The 19,452-nt window shown below is 41.3% G+C and overlaps 1 protein-coding gene across 1 annotated transcript in view; it reads right to left on the bottom strand.

Moving 5' to 3' along the window:
• The window catches only part of syngr3a (synaptogyrin 3a), a 56,397-nt gene that overhangs the window by 8,429 nt on the left and 28,516 nt on the right, over positions 1 to 19,452 (bottom strand). The window contains exon 2 of the mRNA XM_073060735.1: positions 13,784 to 14,018. Coding sequence (XP_072916836.1) covers positions 13,784 to 14,018 — 235 coding nt within the window. The remainder of the gene's footprint in view (positions 1 to 13,783; positions 14,019 to 19,452) is intronic.

Below are 19,452 nucleotides of genomic sequence, written 5' to 3'. Positions count from 1 at the left end.
ATTAATAAATATCAACAACATGAGATGAAGAGTCCTTGAAAGCAAGTCCATAGGCTGTGGGATCATTTCAACAACGGGGCAAGTGAAGTTATCACCTCTCTAACCAAGGAATCCTCTATCACTAGTGCAGTCCTCTTCTCCCCTCTTCCCACCTAAGCTACAAGTGCCAGACTCCATGCCAGAGACCAAGTCGCTGCAGCTCCCCACCCCACCCAACAGTATACTTATTATTGAGGGGAATGGTCACAGGTGCACTTTGTACTGGTTGACCACTTCCTTGTCCTCTCCTGACAGTCACCCAGATATCTGCCTTCCACATCTTAGAGGTAACTATGACTACCTCCCCTCAGTCCCTCTCCATCATTTCCTCAAAGTTTCACGTGAGAGCCAAAGGTCATCGAGCTGCAGCTCCAGTTCCTTAACACATTCTCCAAGAAGCTACAGCTCAGTTATCCTATTGCAGATATGGTTATCCGGGAGGCTGGTGGTCTCCCAGAATTCCCACATCTCACACAAAGAACACAACATAGCCCCTGAAGCCATTCTCACTGCTCTATGTACTAACAGATCAAGATTGAAGAATAAGCTTACTAGATACGCCTGTTCTCGCCAAGGCCTCTCCAGTCTAACACTGGTCCACTCCAATAGCTGCTCCACTTGTCCCTGCCTTATTTTTTATTTGCCCCTGCCAATGAATCATCATTTGATTGGCCCACCAGAAAGCCTGAGAATGCTCCTTTTTAAATCTCATTCAAGGACCTGTGAGTAACCTCCTCTCTCGCTCCTGAGGTGTTGTTCCTCCAGCTTGAGAGTGGCCTCATGGTGGCAGAGGAGGAGGCCACAGACCATCATGCCAGATTGGGAATTGGGATAGGAATTAAAATGGCTGGTCGCCAGGAAATCCTGCTTTTTGCAGATGGAACAGAGGTGCCTGACAAAGTGGACCCAGTCCACACTGGGTCTCACTAATTTAAAGGAAGCCGCATCTGGACTGGATACAGTGGAAGACCCCAGCAGATACACATGTGAAGTATTGCCTCACTTGTAAGGAATGTTTGGGGCCCTGAGTGGGGGTGAATGGGGCAGATACAGCACTTTGCCACTTGCAGGGATAACTGCCTCTTTTGGCAATGTAGCTCTTTCAGTAATACGTTGACGACTAAATTGGTGAAACTTCATGGACCCATGGAGAGCTCATCAATTTCATCAACTTTGAATCAAATTCCACCCTGCCCTGAAATTCACTTGTTCCATTTTTGATTGATCTTCCTCTCCCTCTCCAGAGAGAAGATGTTCACTGAGATCTTTTATAACCCTACCAATTTGCATGGTTATCTTGACTACACCTTCTCTCCTGTAAAAAGCCATTCCTTTTTCCCCATTCCTTTGACTCCGCCGCACCTGTTCCTGGAATGACGTTGTCCTTTCCAGGACATCAGACGTCCTCCTCCTTCAAAGAGCTGGTTTTCCCTTCCTCCATCTTTGATGGTATCCTCTCCCACACCTCCTCCATTTCCTGGACATCCTCACTCAACCCATCTTCTCACTGCCTTAACAGGGATGGAGTTCCACTTGTCCTCACCTACCACCAATGAGCCTCCGCATCCAACACATCAGTCTCTGCAACTTCCGCTCTCTTTAACAGGAGTCTACCACCCAACACATCCTTAGCATCGCCCCCCCCATCCACAGGGATTGCTCCCTCCGCAATTCCTTTGTCCATTCCTTCCTCACCACTAATCTCCTTCCTGACACTTAACCCCACAAGGGGCAGAAGTGCCACACCTGCCCATTCATCTCCTTTCAAGGCCCTAAACACTTCACCTGTGAACCTGTTGGGGATCATCTCCCAGATCCAGTGCTCCCAATATGGTCTCCGTTCCAAACGCAAAAAGTGGAATTTCTCAATGGCCAACCATTTTAGTTCCTATTCCCTTTCCCGTCCTGACATGTTGGGCTATGGCTTCCTCTTCTGACACGATGAAGTCACTCTCAGTGTGGAGGAACAACACCTCATATTCCATCTAGGTAGGCTCCAAACTGATAGCATGAACATAAATTTCCCAAACAAAATAAATCCCCTCCCATTTCCTTCTCTTCAATTCCCCACTCCATCCTCTTACCTCTTCTCCTCACTTGCCCATCACCACCCATTGCCCCTCCCCCTTCCACCCAAAGTATTGCCCTTTCCTATCAGATTCCTTATTGTCCATACCTTTGCCTCTTCCACTCATCACCTCTGAGCTTCTTACTTCACCCCCCCTTTCCCCATACACCTGGCTTCACCTATCACCTTCTAGCTTGTCGTCCATCCTCTCCCCCCACCTTATTCCAGCATCTTCCCCCTTCCTTTCCTGTCCTGAAGAAGGGTCTCGGCCCGAAACGTCCACTGTTTATTCACTTGGTGGGGGGGGGGGGGGGTGTGCGCGCATGTGTGCGTGTTGCTCTGGATTTTCAGCACCTGCAGAATCTCTTGTATTTATGAAACTAATTTACTGTCTTCTCTGCCCCCTTTCCACTGCTAATAGCCAAATAAACCTCTCTTTTTTGATGCTAAGGGACACATTTTTGCAGCACTTCCCAAATATAATCAACCTTACTGACATTGTGAATAAAGCTGCTGTTAATTGTACTAGCTCTGATACTAGTTAAACCAGTTTTGATTTTTAAATGATAGTGACCATTATACAGAGATACTAGAATGGAAACTTTTCACTTCATGCTTGTTTGGTTCCAAATTAAGGAAGCACATTAAATGACAGTTTGCATAAAAGGAAGTGAAAATCTTGAAACTATAAGGTAGAACAGTTAACATGAACAAATCTTGTCTATTGTGTAATGCACAGGTCTTTGTTATAGTCCCACTGTGGAATGTTTGGCCTCCACTCATTGCAAACCCTACTTTGAGTTTGTGGTACTCCTCTTGGCTCATTTGGTGGCACAGTACCTTAGCCATTAGTGTAACATTTTACAACACCAGTGATCTGAATTCCTGCCGCTGTCTGTAAGGAGTTTGTCTGTTCTCCCTGTGACCGCGTGCATTTCCACTAGGGTACTCCAATTCCCTCCCACATTCCAAAAATGTACAGATTAGGTTTAGCGAGTTGGGAGCATGCCAAGCTGGTGCCAAAGACGAGGCCGTGCTTGCAGACTGCCTCAGCACATCCTCTGTGCAGGTTATTGATGAAAACAACACATTTCATTGTAAATGCTGACTTTTATATATCTGACCAATAAAGCTCATCTCATTGTCTTTTATCATTAGTGTATTTGCCAACTGCGTCCACTCTACCCCATAGTACTTGCTTGAGCGACCATTTGTAACAAGATCTACACAAATGAATATTAAATACTAATTATAGAAACCCCCTTTATTAGTTCAAAATTACATCTGCCAAACCCGTAGTCTTAAGCACAGCACCTTGGATGTATTTTGAGGTTACAGAAGCATATTGTAGAACGTGACAGGATTTGTATTTTATAACATGGAAACCATAAGAATTGATTTCCTTTGTTGGAACAATTTTCTTTCAAAGTACTCCATTTATATTGAAGATACATCATTACAAATTGTGTACAGCACAGTAAAAGCCTCTCGGCATTAGTCCACATTGACTCTTATGCTGTACATTGTCCTCATCCAACTCTGCTCCATCTAACCTCAAAAACATTTCCTTATCTTCTGATTTCAGTTTCACACCCTAGCAACACATGGGAACATTGGGAAAATGGCCAAGAAGCAGATTCCTGCTCCCTGCAATAAATGTGTGGTATCCACATCAAGCAAGAACCTGACAGGACACAGACTATTACTTCACAAAATAGCTTTCTAAAAATACAGCTGTTGATTCTGCAAATCCTGTGCAAATGAAGTCTGAATCATTTGCAAGTTTATTTTCAGTGCACGATGAGTGTGATTGTATAATATCTGAAATTCAAATCCAGAATTTTTTAAAATCACATTTTAAAGCATAACAATGCTAATAATTCAATCAGGTTCATTTTTAATTGCTTATAAGTTTTAAACAAATACGGTTTAATGTTTAACTGATTTAAATAATTGTTAACATTTCTGAAAAATAGGGAGACAAAAAATATTTCAGACAGTTTGCTACCTAATTCAAGGGGCATTTCTTCGTTGACAATATTATGTGGGTGGAGCTTTTTCTGTAGGGCCCTGCTACATGTTGGCAATGACGTCAGCAGAGTTCTGCTGAAGAGGCTTCAGGGCAGAAATTCTTAAAGTAGGGGGACGCACAGAAGCCACATGCAGACAATACAAAGGTCAGTGGCAAGTGTGGATGGTATACTAGTAATCGGGAAATTCCAGACCAAATTTTTAAAAACATACATGATCAACATTTTAAGATTAATTTGCATTTCCATTAAAAGACATTAATTGCAATTAATTTATAGCACTATCCCTATATAAAACAATTAGACATTGCAAAAGCCATTTTGAAATATTATCAGCACACAGAAAAATGCCGGAGGGGATTTTGTCTTTGTTGTTCAAGATTTCCAGAATCCACAGAATCTCGTGTTAACACTTAATAAAATCATACACAATTTCACATTTCTCCTCTAGTATTCAAATGATTTATGAACTGCTTTTGGTTCAGTTTATTGATGTTCTAAATAACATCCTTCAATTATACACATTTGTCATGGTTTATAGTAAATGACTGTCCCACGTCTCAAAATGAATTTGTTATTTCTGTGTCAAAGCTAATTAACTAAAATTTCCCTTTAAATAAACGCAAGAGATTCTGTAGGTGCTGGAAATCCAGAATAAAACTCACAAAACGCTGGAGGAACTCAACAGGTGAGGCAAAATCTATGGAAAGGAATAGAGAGTCAACATTTTGGGCTAAAACCTTTCAAATATTAGGCATAACTATTAAACAATCTAACCTAAAAGACAATGAAATAAAATAAGACAGTGTGACTCCTCTGAATAATTGGTGGTTGTAAGTATAAGCCAAAGCCTTTAGGACATTAAAATTACTGACAGATGAATTGGATTTGAGCATTTAAGAAATGACTATAGACCACAGCCCATCCAGCCTCTTTCAGAATTGCATCTCTTCCAGAAATTTCTCTTTGTGCATTGATACCTGCCTTGTATGTATTTCTGTGCAACCTTATGACAACCTTTCAGTACCTTTCACACTTAAGCCCTTTCTAAGCATATCAGCACCCAGTCTGGTCATGAAGGCCATTCCTAATTGCATGTGCAGCCATACTTCGATAGTGCAATGGAATTCTGGTTGAAATGCAGAAGGTTGAGCCACTTGTACTGACAAGTAGTTATAATGAGCTAGTGCACCAGCAATTAAAATCAAATATACATCCTTTCTGAACCACATGGTCAGACTCTGATCCTAGTGCAAACATCTGATCACCTATACCTTCAATCTTGAGCTGCAAGAACAAATACTCCCACTAATCCAGTTAGCAACCTCTGCAACATCAACAGCATTGCCTCCTTATCTGGGGAACTTAAATGAATGCATAATATTTTGCTAATAATTTAATTGCAAATACAATATGGAAAAGGGTATCCTACTGAATTATTATTCCCATTAAGTGGGAAATTTAAAACTATGACCGGTAATATCAATTCCAAATCGAACCAAAGATAGAATTAAAGGAGCCTGGACCCACAATTTCTTTATGATGCCTAATACTAACTTACCATAGAATGTGGAATTCTCTAGAAAATAGCAAACGAGACCAGAAAAAGCAAAAAAAAAGATGCTGGGTGTATTGCTAAGTACAGTCTAGAATATGGAGACTGTCCGAGGCTGGATAATGGGGACTACAGGCAGAGGGAGGGCGGAGTAAAGTAAATGGACTGAGCTCGAACACGTCTGACTGGCACCTTTTACACATGGCAGCATGATATTTTTGTATGTTAGTGTCATTTTTTTTTAAAAATGTGGAATTTATGCAAGAAAGCTTTTCATCTTTTAAGCTTGATCACGCTCTCTAAACTTGAGACTGTGACAAGCAATATTTTTATAAAAAAGTGTAAAAGCAAATGTGTATGATACCGTACTTAATCATGATTCTATTGGCGTCAGAGTTATCTCCCCCCCCCCCCCCCACCCCCAACATGCAGACATTGACTCACGGTGACACAGATCCGGCCCACATCTATAATCAATTGGAAACCTTGTGCCAACTCACCAAGACTTGGAGCAGAACTTTTGAAACACAAAAATAAAAATAACCCTTTTTTATTTACTGGAATAAATTCTGTAGAATCTTGTAGTTCCTTGGATACCTTGATTATATTGTTATTTAGTAGTGTTGTAGATCATAAAAATTAAACTGCAAAATAATCATTATACATTCATTGGTCTCACATTAAAATGAAAGAAAATGAGAATTAATAACACTTAAGCAGTTGGATATTTTCTGTCCTGAACAGTTCTACCTTCTCAGTCATGAAATTATACGATACCTTCAAAATGTATGTTCGCATAGAAAGAACAGTATTGAAAAATGCTGATGTTTACAGAAGCCTAGTTGTATAAGCTTTTGGCTGAAGTGGATAGACAACAATGATACAGGAGGAAGTGAGAGATATTAAAATCATGAATGTAAGAATGACAAGCAGGAGATCATTTTATCTCATGGGCCTGCTCTCACATTCAGTAAGATCATTGCTGATCTCTCTTGACATCGCGACACTTTTGTGGTAAACTATGTATACCTGTCTGGACATGCCCCTCTGCTGACTGCTCCTGTGGTTCCTCCCACAGACCCCTGTATAAAGGCGATTGGGGCACTGCTCCTTCCTCAGTCTCCGAGATGCCGTGCTCCCTTTTGCTGCTAATAAAAGCCTATCGTTCACCTCCCGTCTCCGAGAGTTATTGATGGTGCATCAACTTTGTTAAAGTAATTCCCTCACTAAGGGAAGGGAATCAGCTGTGATCTCATTGAATGAGGGTCTGACCCAAGCAGTCTAAAGACTTACTTATGTGGTCCTGATAGGAATGCGGTAAACTTCCTTTGTAACATTGTAACTTATTTACTTAGTAGGTACAGCACAGAATAAGCCCTTCGAGCCACACCACCCAGTAATCCTCTCGATTTGATCAAGGCCTAATCACAGAACAAGGACCAATTAACCTACCAAATCGAACATCTTTGGACTGTGGGAAGAAACTGGAGCACCGGGAGGAACCCCAGGCAGTTTTCTCAGTGAGAATGTAAAAACCCCTTCCAGGCAGTGGTGGGAACTGAACCTGGGTCACCTGTAAAGTGTTTTGCTAACCACTACACTACCATGACTACTTGCTACAACAGAAAGCTTCCATTCATTGTTAATTCTCAGCACCCTACACAGTGGACACCCCAACATTCAGGCTGCGATCATGCCCTGGACTAGTCAGGTTTTAAGACAACTTTTCAATATAATCTACAGTACTTCCAGATTCCCCTCATTGTCCAGATGGTCAATTTAAATTTGATTGCTGAAATGCCCACCCTCCACCACCAGAGGCCTTCAACTAACAGAACAAGTATTGTGAGGGTGCACTTTAACATTAGATTTGTAGAATAATAGCTGCAATATATTATATAACTACTGAAATGGAAGTGAAGAATTTGAGCAGCAATCTGGAGAAGCAAAGAGGTCAGGTGCCTATCAGATTGATTGTGCCTCAATCAGCTTAAAGTCGTAGCTCAGGTCAAATACAAAATCTTTTTTATTTTTGATTTCAGCACAACTCATTGCTTGGCCACGGCGCAGGTCAAAGATTGTGAGTCTTTGCGAGTCCACTGGAGAAGTCGAGGCCCTGTGTCAGGGAGTCCTTCAGCCCACTGGAGGCAAAAGAGGACTGCCTGCCCTGGACTTAGAGGACTGTATGTGTGTGGGAGGGAGGAATGCGGCTCGTTCTGCTGTTGGTGCTTGGTATGTTCGGTTCTGCCGAGCACTGTGGGCATGCTTTGTTGGTGTCAGAATGTGCAGCACACTTGCAGGCTGCTCCAGCAGATGTTGGTTGTTAATACAAGTGACACATTTCACTGTATGTTTCAATGTACATGTGATTAATACAAATCTGAAATCCAAAATGTAGCACTACTAAATTTTACTTAACAGTCAATATCTTCGGCTTAGTTTTACCATTCAATGTGTTCTGCTTGCATCTTGCTAAATGTTTGATTTAGTCTGTTTGTGCCCTGGTTGAGATGGAAACAGGAATGGGTGCTTAATATTCCAGGATTTCAATGTTTTAGAGGAGGTGGGTGGAAGGGGGCAGTTCAACTATTAATCAGGAACATCATAGCTGCACTCAGAGGGCCAAAATGGAGGACTCATCCACCAAGTCTATATGGGTAAAACTCAAAATTACAAAAGATTGAATCATTACCCAATGCCAACTCCAGTTTAGCCCTGCTCTTGTTGGGCAATATACATATTAAGAAACCCTCTCAGATGCACCTAATAAACTCTGCCACATCTAAACCTCTTGCACTAAGGAGATCCCAGTTTATATTAGGGAAGTTCTGTAATGTATTACAGAACCCCCAATAGCCACTGGGACACTGAGGAACAAATATGCAGGCAAGTTAGGGAAAGGTCTAAACACAACAAGGCTTTTGTTGGGGGTGACTTCAACTTCCCTAATATAAACTGGGATCTCCTTAGTGCAAGTAGTTTAGATGTGGCAGAACTTATTAGGTGCATCCAAGAGGGTTTCTTAAATCAATATGTATATTGCCCAACAAGAGCAGGGCTAAACTGGAGCTGGCCAGCTGAGTAATGAGCCTAGCCAGGTAACTGACCTTTCATGGGAGAACAGTAAGGGAACAGTGATTAGAACTTTGTTTTAAGATCGCCAAGAAAAGGATAAGTATATTCTTGCAGGAGAATTAAATTGGAGTAGGACAAATTATATGAGTATTAGTCAGGAACTAGGGTGAGTTAATTGGGAACAGCTGCTCTGGGGCAACTCCACATCTGTCATGTTGAGAGTGGTTAAATATCAATTGTACAGAGTAGGAGGTTAGGTATGTTCCAGTAAGAAAGGACAAGGATGGCAAGGTAAGAGAACCTTGGATGTCAAGAGGTGGTGAATTTAGTCAAGTAGTAAAGGAAGGTTTAGGAAGCCAAGATCAAACAAAGCTCTTCAGAATTATAAAACAGCAACAAAAAAAAACAAGGAATTAGGTGAGCCAGGAGGAGCCATGAGAAGTCCTTAGCAAGTAGGATTTTAAAAAATCCCAAAGTATGCTCTTGCATATCAAGACCAGGAGAATAACTAGGCCCTGGTAGGGCAACTCAAGGATAAAGCAGGGAACATATGTTTGGAAGTAAAAAATGTGAGTGAGGTTATAAATGAGTACTTTGCATCAGTATTTACCAAGGAGGAAGATGAAAAGGATTTGGTGATTAGTGTGAAGCATTTTAACTTGCTAGGGCATTTCAAGATAAAGTAGTGGTGTTGTGTGCCTCAAAGTAGTAAGTCCTTCGGGTTTGACGTGATATATCCCAGCTTACTGAGAGAGACAAGAGAGAGACAAGAGAAAGATTACTGGGACCTGACCAACATCTTTATGTCATATCTAGCATGGAGCACTGGCAAACAGCTAATTCTGTTCCAATATCCAAGAAAAACAAGGATAATTCAGGAAACTATAGACCAATGTCACATCTGAGGTAGGGATGTTATTACAAAAGATTCTTAGGGATATGATTTACAAATATGTGGAAAACCATGGCCTCTTGGAGACAATTAGCATGGCTCTGCATGGAGCAAGTCATATCTTAATAATGATGGAGTCTTTTTGGCAGGTGATTAAGATGATTGATGGAAGTAGAGCTGTGGATGTTCTCTACGTGGATTTTAGTAAGGCATTTACTCAGCTCACTCATGGGAGATACACCCAGAAGATTAAGATGCATGGGATGGACAGTGAATTGGCCATTTGGATTCAGAATTGGCTTGCTCGATGAAGACCAAGGATAGTGGTTGATGGCATTTACTCTGGCTGGAAGTCTGTGACCAGTGCTGTTGGGCAGGGATCTGTACCAAGACCTCTGCTACTTGTAACTTAAATAGGTTAGTAGATCTGCACACAATACAAATAATGGCATTGTGGTTTGTGTAGAAGACTGACAAAAGAGGCAATGAGATATAGATCAGCTGGAGATACAGACAGAGAAACGGCATAAGGAATGTGAAGTACTGCATTTTGAAAGATCAATTGTAAAGGGACAGTACACTGATAATGACAAGACTTAGTAGTGTTGATGTGTTCACAGATCTTGGGGCCCCAGGTCCATAAAGTGGCTACAAAGGCTGATGGGGTGATAAAGAAGGCATGCGGCATGCTCGCCTTTATTAGTCAAGGAAATGAGTTATGTAGTGTAACGACCGCAGCCCCCTCCTTTGTGAGAATCGCAAGTGTTATGCCCGCAGCCCCCTCCTTTGTGAGAATCGCAAGAGCACTAAGGGGGGGTGGGTCAGTGGACCCAGGAAATGGGAGAGGGACGTGCCGGACGCCTCGTTCCCCGGCGATGCAAAATAACGCGACATTGGCCATTGTCTCTTGGAGACACATTTGTGGATTGGGGACTGGGCTACGTGCAAGCCCTCGGGCAAAGTGGGCAGGTTGAGAGAGAGATTGCATCACCCCCAACCTGACTGACATCTACTACCCTGCGAGTCAAGATAAAAGAGGGGCTGTAGAGACGGCCCCTCGGACGCAGCAGAAGACACGCTAGCAATCCCGTAATAGCGGGCAGCCATTTGAAGGAAGCCACGTGCGTTCGGTTCCCTTGCCTGGGAGCCGGTGGTGGGTACCACAGAAACGATTTTCCTGAACTAACAACGGGGAACCAACTCCCCCGACTCAACGGATTGGCCTCATCAAAAGACCCGGGCAAGTTTCTTTTCTCACAAATCTCTCTCTCTCTCCTCCAACAAGTGAAAACCCAGCGGTCCCCAAAGGCTGAAGCCTGCAGGAACTGAGTGACTTTTATATTTCCAACGGACAATATATTACCCCCTAGACAAACGATAGAGCTATTTCTTATTGATGATTATTACTATACCTGCGCTTTTAGATTGAGTATTGACGACGTATATTATCTGAATGTTTGTATTAACCTTATTTTTGTGCCCCTTTATAAATAAAGACTTTTAAAAATAGTACCATCAGACTTCAACGGACCTCTCTATCTTTGCTGGTAAGTGACCCAGTTACGTGGTACGTAACAGTAGCAGCTTTATAAAATTCTAGATATACTACATCTAGACAACTACTTTAATCTCTGGTTGCCCCATTATACAAAGGATGTCAAGGCTTTGGAGAAGGTGCAGAAGAGGTTTACCAAAATGCTGCCTGGATTAGAGGGCTTGTGCTACAAGGAGAGATTGGCCAGACCTGGGTTGTTTTCTCTGCAGCAGCAGAAGGTGAGGGGAGATCTGATGAAGGTTCATAAGATTGAGAGGCATTGATAGAGTAGGCAGTCAGGATCTTCCTCCCAGGCTTGAAATGTCTAATACCAGAGGAGCCACATTTAATCTGGGGGGGGGGGGGGGGGGGGGTGGAGTTCAAAGGAGAATTGTGGGTAAGAATTTTTCCTGTGTGGCAGGTACCTGGAATGTGTTGCATAGGGTGGTGGAGGCAAATACAATAGAGGGGTTCAAGGGGCTCTTAGAACGGCACATGGAGATACAAGAGAATGAAAGGAAATAAGCATTGTGAAAGCTGAAGGGATTGATTAAATTGGGTATTAAATTACTAATTTGGACCAACACTATGCACTAGTGGGCCTGTTCCTGTGCTGTACTCTTCTATGTTCATGTTAACAATGTCTACATCAGTCTCCACCATTTACCCTGGCAGCCCATCCTAGATAACAACTCTTCAGAATCCTGCTCTAGTTTGTAGGTGGCTGTATTACATTGACAGTTTCTTTAACTTTGCTCTTCCAAACAGGAAAGAATCTGTGTTTGCTTCGTTAAATCCTATAGACCTTTATTATTTATTAAAGATACATTAACCTTTAAAACCCCATTTTATCTTCAAGTGCACGTAAAAGATACTTTGGTTGTATTTTGAAACAAACTAGGGAAATATCCCAGGTATCTTGGCCAACATTTGTCTCTGAATTAACATCAAGGGAGATCTAGTAATATCCATTAATGTATCTGTATTATTGATATACACAAGCTGGCTGCTTTGTTTCCCAAGGCGAATAGTAATCTCAATTCAAAATTACTTCATTGGTTCAACAGTGATTGTAATAAATGAGAATAACTGAAACATAATATTACAGCCATTTCTAAAGCTCACTGGACTTTGAAGAGAACATTCATGACTTTTGAACTGATACAGAGAGCAGATCTAAAAGGAAATGGGGTATACTTGAAATTTTTTATGAAAATGAGGATCAACAGAAGCGGTAGAGAGAAAAGGAGCAATCACACCAGTGATTATGCAACAACGACCTACACAAAAAGTCAGAAGGCAGCAGAAGTGTAAATATACAATATGCAAATCTGTCCTAATGGAAAAGCCAAAGACCAGTAGATATTGGATACCCTTTTATTCACGAATAGAAATATTGTGAAAGGTATAGAAGACACAAAATTCTCAAAATATCTCCAGGAATTCTTTCATTTAAAAAAAAAATCATAATAGTGAATTCAGTAACACGGAATATGTGGATTCTGAAATTCAGCATGGGGTACCAGTCCAGAGTAATTTTATAATGGTGATCATAATTCCATTAGATTTAGTATAATCATGGAAAGGATGAAAACAAATCAAGGTGAACTATGTAGGGTCCTGATGAGAATACATCTGAACTATTGTGAACACATTTGGCCTCCTTGCCCAAGGATAAACAGAAGGACTGCAGTGAGGATTCATCAGATTTAGTCCAAATGGGATATCTGTCATTTAAAGAGAAATCAATTAAAATGGGACTCAAGTTCTTTTGCATTTAGGAAAATGATAGGGAGTCATATCAGCACAAATTCTTCCAGGGTTTCACAAGGTAAAGATAAAGGAATGGTGTTTCCACACGCTGGTGTGCCCAGGGTTTGGTCTGAAGTAAGACCATTCATGACAAAAATGAGAAGACATTTCTTCTTCCAGAGGATGGTGAATCTTTGCAATTCTCCACCCAAAGGGGCTGCAGAGACTGTCCCTGAGTATATTCATAACAGTTACTAGGTTGCTTTAGTACACATTGATTGTCACTCACTGTTACCAGATTTGGGCTAAATATATTCCAAACCAAGTGACAATGATGTACGTCTTTTGCCTAAGAATCCCAGTGAATGAGTAGGATTGTTATGACAATTTGGAAATGAGTTTTGATGACAACCTAAAAGATATTAGATTTATTGAATTCCATTTCCTGACTTGACATGATGAGATTTGGACTAAAAGCTGTTGAAATTAACCACTCCATGTGCTACACGAGTAATAAAAATGAAAACAGGTCAGCTTCTTTTTGATCAGAACATCCATGTGACACAAGCCACTGAGGGGAAATTCTACATCTCTAAACCCAAAATCCAGTACCCCTTTCTCAGATGAGATTTTTATAAACAAGGTTTGTAATCAATTGTGAATATTTTAAATCTTGGTTATTTTGGCGAAAGTCTTCCACTTTCACTGTCTGTGGACAATCAATAACTGCAAAATAACAAAACTTTCTTTGAGAAATGTAACTGAACATAAGGAATTGCTTATAACTTTACATTTAGAAGTAGAAGTCCATCTCCTTTGCGACACTAAGTATATCTACCTGAAAGTCCCAGATCTCCCATTACAATATGTTTCCTGTCCTTTACACTACTCATCTGTGGGAAGTAGAAATCCAGGATGAAGCACAGGATGCATATGAAGAAGGCCATGATCCCAATTGCAATGCCATAGTTGCAGGCGCTGTCATTTTTATTGTAGACACAGTAAAGTTGATTGCTGCCGTTATTGACGTAGCCTTCATTCACAATAGAAGCAAATACAACAATGGAGAAAACCTGTAGAAAAATAAATGAAGACGTGAGAATGTGAAGAGTTAAAGCTTTGCGCATCAACAACACTAACAATTCTAATCAAAAAAGGTCACCAGCAAGGAAGTCCTAGAACCCCTAAATACTTCATGATACAAATTTTGATAATAAGGATCTATAAAATGCACTTATGCCACTTCAATTTATCCTAGCCAAACTGAATTCTCAATGAAGAATTGTGTTTAGAGGAGCAGGGAACTCGGAAAGACCTTCTCCCAAGCTTCAGTGTATATCATTTTATGAAAACCCCTCTTTATTGAGTCTGACACAGGCAATGTTGGTTCTGAGCAGAGATCAGCAGCGTATGCTGTGAGTTGCTTCCAAAGCACTGAGCTTTCTCATCCTATCCTGTTCAAATCTCTTAAGCTTTCTAGCTTTGAGTTGTTCACCCAAAACAGATTGCAAAGCAGAGTTAAAGGAAGTGATCTAATAAAATTGGCATGTAGCTTGTGGTCAGATGAGATGCATCTAGAATGCCTCATGACCAAACTTCCAGGAATTCTTCCTACTGACCTTAACAAGCCTAGACCCTTGTAGTTTCACGTTGACTAAACCCTGGGAAATTTACAAACTACAATGTCTTTGTTCACCATCTGCATCCTAGGTGATGGCCTGCAGGTTCTGAAGTGGTAGATATTGATTAGAGGCATCTGATCCAGGCCTCGTTATTGTCGCAGAAGTTCAAAATAAACACCAAAACTGCATCAAAGCACTCTTTGAAACATGTTTTAAGTAATGCAATCTTGAGATTAAGCAGAGCTTGGGTTGCTTATTTTAGATCTGAATATACCGGGTTAGCCAGTGTCACATTTTCTAATAAACACTAGATCAATTTTTCAATCTACAAGACAAAAAGAACACAACATGATGCAGTTACTGGAGAGAGAAAGATGTTTGATTTTATTTGGAGACCAATTCCCAACTAGAACACAAATATTTAATGTTGAAGCACTTGTGCCCAAGTTGCTTTGGAACAATGCCTGCTTATTCCAAAAGTTGAGGAGTTAACAATATAAACCACTACCTCTCACAAGGTTTTAAAGGACAGATCACATTAGTAGGATGGGAGGTGGGGAGAAATAAGGTTTATTTTGAAAGTCAACTATAAATCAGGTTTGAGAATCGTAAGGTTGCAGAATCAGGCATGACTCATGCCAATAATGAAACTCAAAGCCTTGCCTATGGCATACAGCAGGCCACGTGGTCCTCCACATGCCGATTTTATTTTTCTGGTGTCTGAATGCTACAGACAGAGGAAGCACAAAACACATATTAAGCAATTTGTTTCCCTTCCATGATTTCTCAGAAAGTAGTGCTCATTTGTAGATTAGAATATGCTTTGTTTTCAGTAACATTTTAAAAATCACTCGTGAACTGAGTCAAATCTAACTCAAAAATATGAAAATACTTGAAACTTATCAACTTAACAATAGTTGACACAACTTTGTTTTATATGGTAAACAGGAGAATTAAAAGAATTTCTTAAAGATTAGATCTATGTTGATTTACCTATACATCTGACAAAACACCCCTTGTCCATAAGCAGAAAAGTTGGAGTTAAGGGGCACATTAAAATGAGTCCTGTTTCTATGCTGATTCATTCAAATTTACAGGGTATTCCCAACACATGACTGAGACTTCTCATCTTTTACTGTAATGTGTCACAACAAGTTCAGTCCTTGGTCAAAGCTTCTGCTAAAGGCATGTTTCATGTGACTGATGACAGATAAATGTGGTAACAGGGTTTGGGGACAAAATTACTAAGATGCCTGCTGTCTGGAATGCGTTCAAACAATAAAATACCTGTGTTGACGGATTAAATTACCAACCATTTCCTGTATTTTAGAGCAAAGGCTCCCAGCCTTTATGCCATGGACCAATACCATTACACAAGGGATCTGTGAACCCCAGGTTGGGAACCCCTTTTTCAGAGGTTGGAGGGGCAACTATGATCTGTGACTGTATTAACCCTGAAAAAAAGTGTATCAATTTATGCACTACTGACTAGAAAATCCACATGGACTTCAAATAGATGCATGTTTAGTGAAATGTGTGGAAGTGGTCACAAAGTACCAATGAGATGGGAGATTATTGCAAATGTGATTGACAGCAAGACAAGTGGCTGTAAATAAAACACAACACTTATGGAAAAATAAGTGTGTGACTTGGACTGTGGTGTGTGATGAAGTGCAAGTCAATGGATGATTGGGACGAATGGGCCAGGGCCAGATTCACATACAGTTGAGAACATCGTGCCTGTTGTCCAAAAAAAGCAGCTACTAAATATTTCTACACTAAGATATCGGTGTAAAAGCAACCAGAAATATTTCAACTTGACTCTGGAGAAAAATGTAATGTCCTTATAAAGCAAACCATTTATTTCAACGCAGTGGAGGCAAAGCCAAAAAGTACTGCATAATCAATACTGTATATATCATGGCTACACTGAAGCATACCAACAGATGCTCTTGGAAGATAGTGAATATCAGGCAACCAGACAGGTGTAGGTTTCAATGTGACAAAATAATCTACTCTTGGAATTGGCAAAGCAGTGTGGCTGACAGGATCATGAAGTCTGCTTCAACACAGTGGATCCCTTCAACTGCACAACTTCCAGTTGAACATGCAGATGTTTGTTTTATTTATAAAAAGAATTGGAATCTAAATAGTATTTAGCCCTTGATGAAAGGAAGCAAGCAGATGTACACTCTCCAAGGTATGTTCCAGCAACTCTCAATAAGTTTAAAACTGAGTTGGAGGGACAGGCACAGTAAAAGTGATACTAGGGATCATGAAGAACCCCAGATGTCAATTAGGTTAGGTAGGAGTTGAGAAATCTATTGACAACCTCACGTAAACCTACATGTCTAGATTTAAGAAGTCTTAATGAAGTTATAAAGAGCAGTATCTGCGATCTGTAGACGACCAAATTTCTGTAGAGTTTTTAAAAAACAATGAACTGTGTCCAGAATGAGTTTTGTTATGAAAACAAAAAAAAAAGTGTTGCCTACTGCTGTTCTATCTGTTCCTAGTAGCCACATGGTCTTACCCTTTCAGAAGTATACCCTTTGTTCAACCCATTCTTCCCTCACTTTCTCTGCTTCTGAAAACTAGCCTGATTTTCTCTCTTCCTGTACTGATGAACGGTCCTAGATCTGAAGTAGTAATCGTTTCCCTTTCCACAGATACTGCATGCCCAATGCTTAGTAGTTCTAGCATTTTTTGTTTTTGTGTATTTTGGCATATAGTACTTCATAAGCAGAATTTCATTCTGAAATTAATTCAACCTGTCATTCAAGGTTTCTTTAATCGGAATATCATGTTCTTGTTTGGTTGAACCCTAAATCATACCGACACTGGACATGTTGTTTATGAAAGTGGCCTTCTCACCGCTGAGTCACATGGCTCTTAGCAGAGTTAGCCAACGAGCCGAGTTTGTATACCAGCCCCAACGAGAGGGTCACATTTGTGGGGGTCTTCGTCCGGGATTTTGGATGCTGTGTGTAAACGCTGCTTTAGGATTGATTAAGTAGTTTGTGTGCTTAAGCCAGTGGTGAAAATCGTGTTGAGGAAAGGCACTTTATTACGGATGCCGCAGTTTGGTGTTATTGGAAAAGGATGTCCATAAGTACTGCTCGTGTTCTGAGCAGGGTGGATATCCGAATTCCCAGCAAACTGCAACCGAGAGTGCCAAGTTCCGTAAAAATGTTGTGGAAAGATTCACTGATGGAATGATGTTTTGACCCATCAGCTGGGAAAGATGTCATCCCAGTCCAGGCTACCAGTGATGTAACTGTAGGCTACGAGCACTATTGGAGAGAATGCCTGTAAGGATGTAGGCAGGTAATATAATGATTTGGACTACCCCAACAAAAACATGCAGTGAGCTGATATTAGGATGCAATTAATGCCACAGTGATAAAGACTATCAAATGACAAGGGCTATTCCAGATACTGCTCTACTCGTTTTACACTATGACTGCGTGGCCAAGTACAGCTCCAACACCATATACAATTTTGTTGACGACACCACTGTTGTGGGCTGTATCAAAGGGAGTGATGAATCAGCACACAGAGAGATTGAAAACTTAGCTGAGTGGAGTAATAATAGCAACCTCTCACTCAATATGGTGGTTCATTTTGGTAGGTCAAATATGATGACAGAATATAGTATTAATGGTAAGACTCTTGGCAGCGTGGAGGATCAGAGGGATATTGGGGTCTGAGTCCATAGAACGCTCAAAGCAGCTGCGCAGGTTGACACTGTGGTTAAGAAGGCGTACGGCGTATTGGCCTTCATCAATCGTGGGATTGAGTTTAGGAGCCGAGAGGTAATGTTGCAGCTATATAGGACCCTGGTCAGACCCCACTTGGAGTACTGTGCTCAGTTCTGGTCGCCTCACTACAGGAAGGATGTGGAAACCATAGTAAGGGTGCAGAAGAGATTTACAAGGATGTTTCCTGGATTGGAGAGCATGCCTTATGAAAACAGGTTGAGTGAACTCGGCCTTTACTCCTTGGAGCAACGGAGGATGAGAGGTGACCCGATAGAGGTGTACAAGATGATGAGAGACATTGATCGTGTGGATAGTCAGAGGCTTTTTCCCAGGGCTGAAATGGCTAGCACGAGAGGGCACAGTTTTAAGGTGCTTGGAAGTAGGTACAGAGGAGATGTCAGGGGTAAGCTGCTTTATTTAAAAAAAAATGCAGAGTGGTGAGTGCGTGGAATGGGCTGCTGGCAACAGTGGTGGAGGCGGATATGATAGAGTCTTTTACGAGCCTCTTGGACAGGTATATGGAGCTCAGAAAAATAGAGGGCTATGGGCAACCCTAGGTAACTTCTAAGGCAAGGACATGTTTGGCACAAATTTGTGGGCCGAAGAAACATTGAAAACCTACGGCCAAATACAGGTTCTATGTCATTAAGACCAAGGAACTGATTGTAGACTTCAAGACAGGGAAACCAGAGGTGCATGAGCCAGTAATCATCGGAGGATCAGAGGTGGAGAGGGTCAGTAACTTTAAATTCCTGGGTGTCACCATCTCAGAGGACCTGTCCTGGACCCATCATAAACATAAAATTATGAAGAAAGCATGACAGCACTTCTACTTCCTCAGGAATCTGCAGAGATTCAACATGTGATCAAAAGCCTTGGCCATCTTCTATACGTCTGTGGTGGAAAGTGTGCTGATTGGCAGCATTACAGCCTGGTATAGGAACACCGTGGCTTTTGAGCAGAAAATCCTACAAAAGGTAGTGGATTCGGCCCAGTACACCACAGGTAAATCCACCCCCCCCACCCCAATTCCTCCCCCCAAACATTGAGCACATCACATTGCCATAGAAAAGCAGCATCGAAAGATCCTCACCACCCCGGCCGCTCTCGTGTCGCTGCTGCCA

The sequence above is a fragment of the Hemitrygon akajei genome, chromosome 11, assembly GCF_048418815.1.
Source record: "Hemitrygon akajei chromosome 11, sHemAka1.3, whole genome shotgun sequence".
NCBI classification, from domain to species: Eukaryota; Metazoa; Chordata; class Chondrichthyes; order Myliobatiformes; family Dasyatidae; genus Hemitrygon; species Hemitrygon akajei.
The sequence above is the reverse complement of the archived record's forward strand: the minus strand, read 5'-3'. Positions and strand labels throughout refer to the sequence as shown.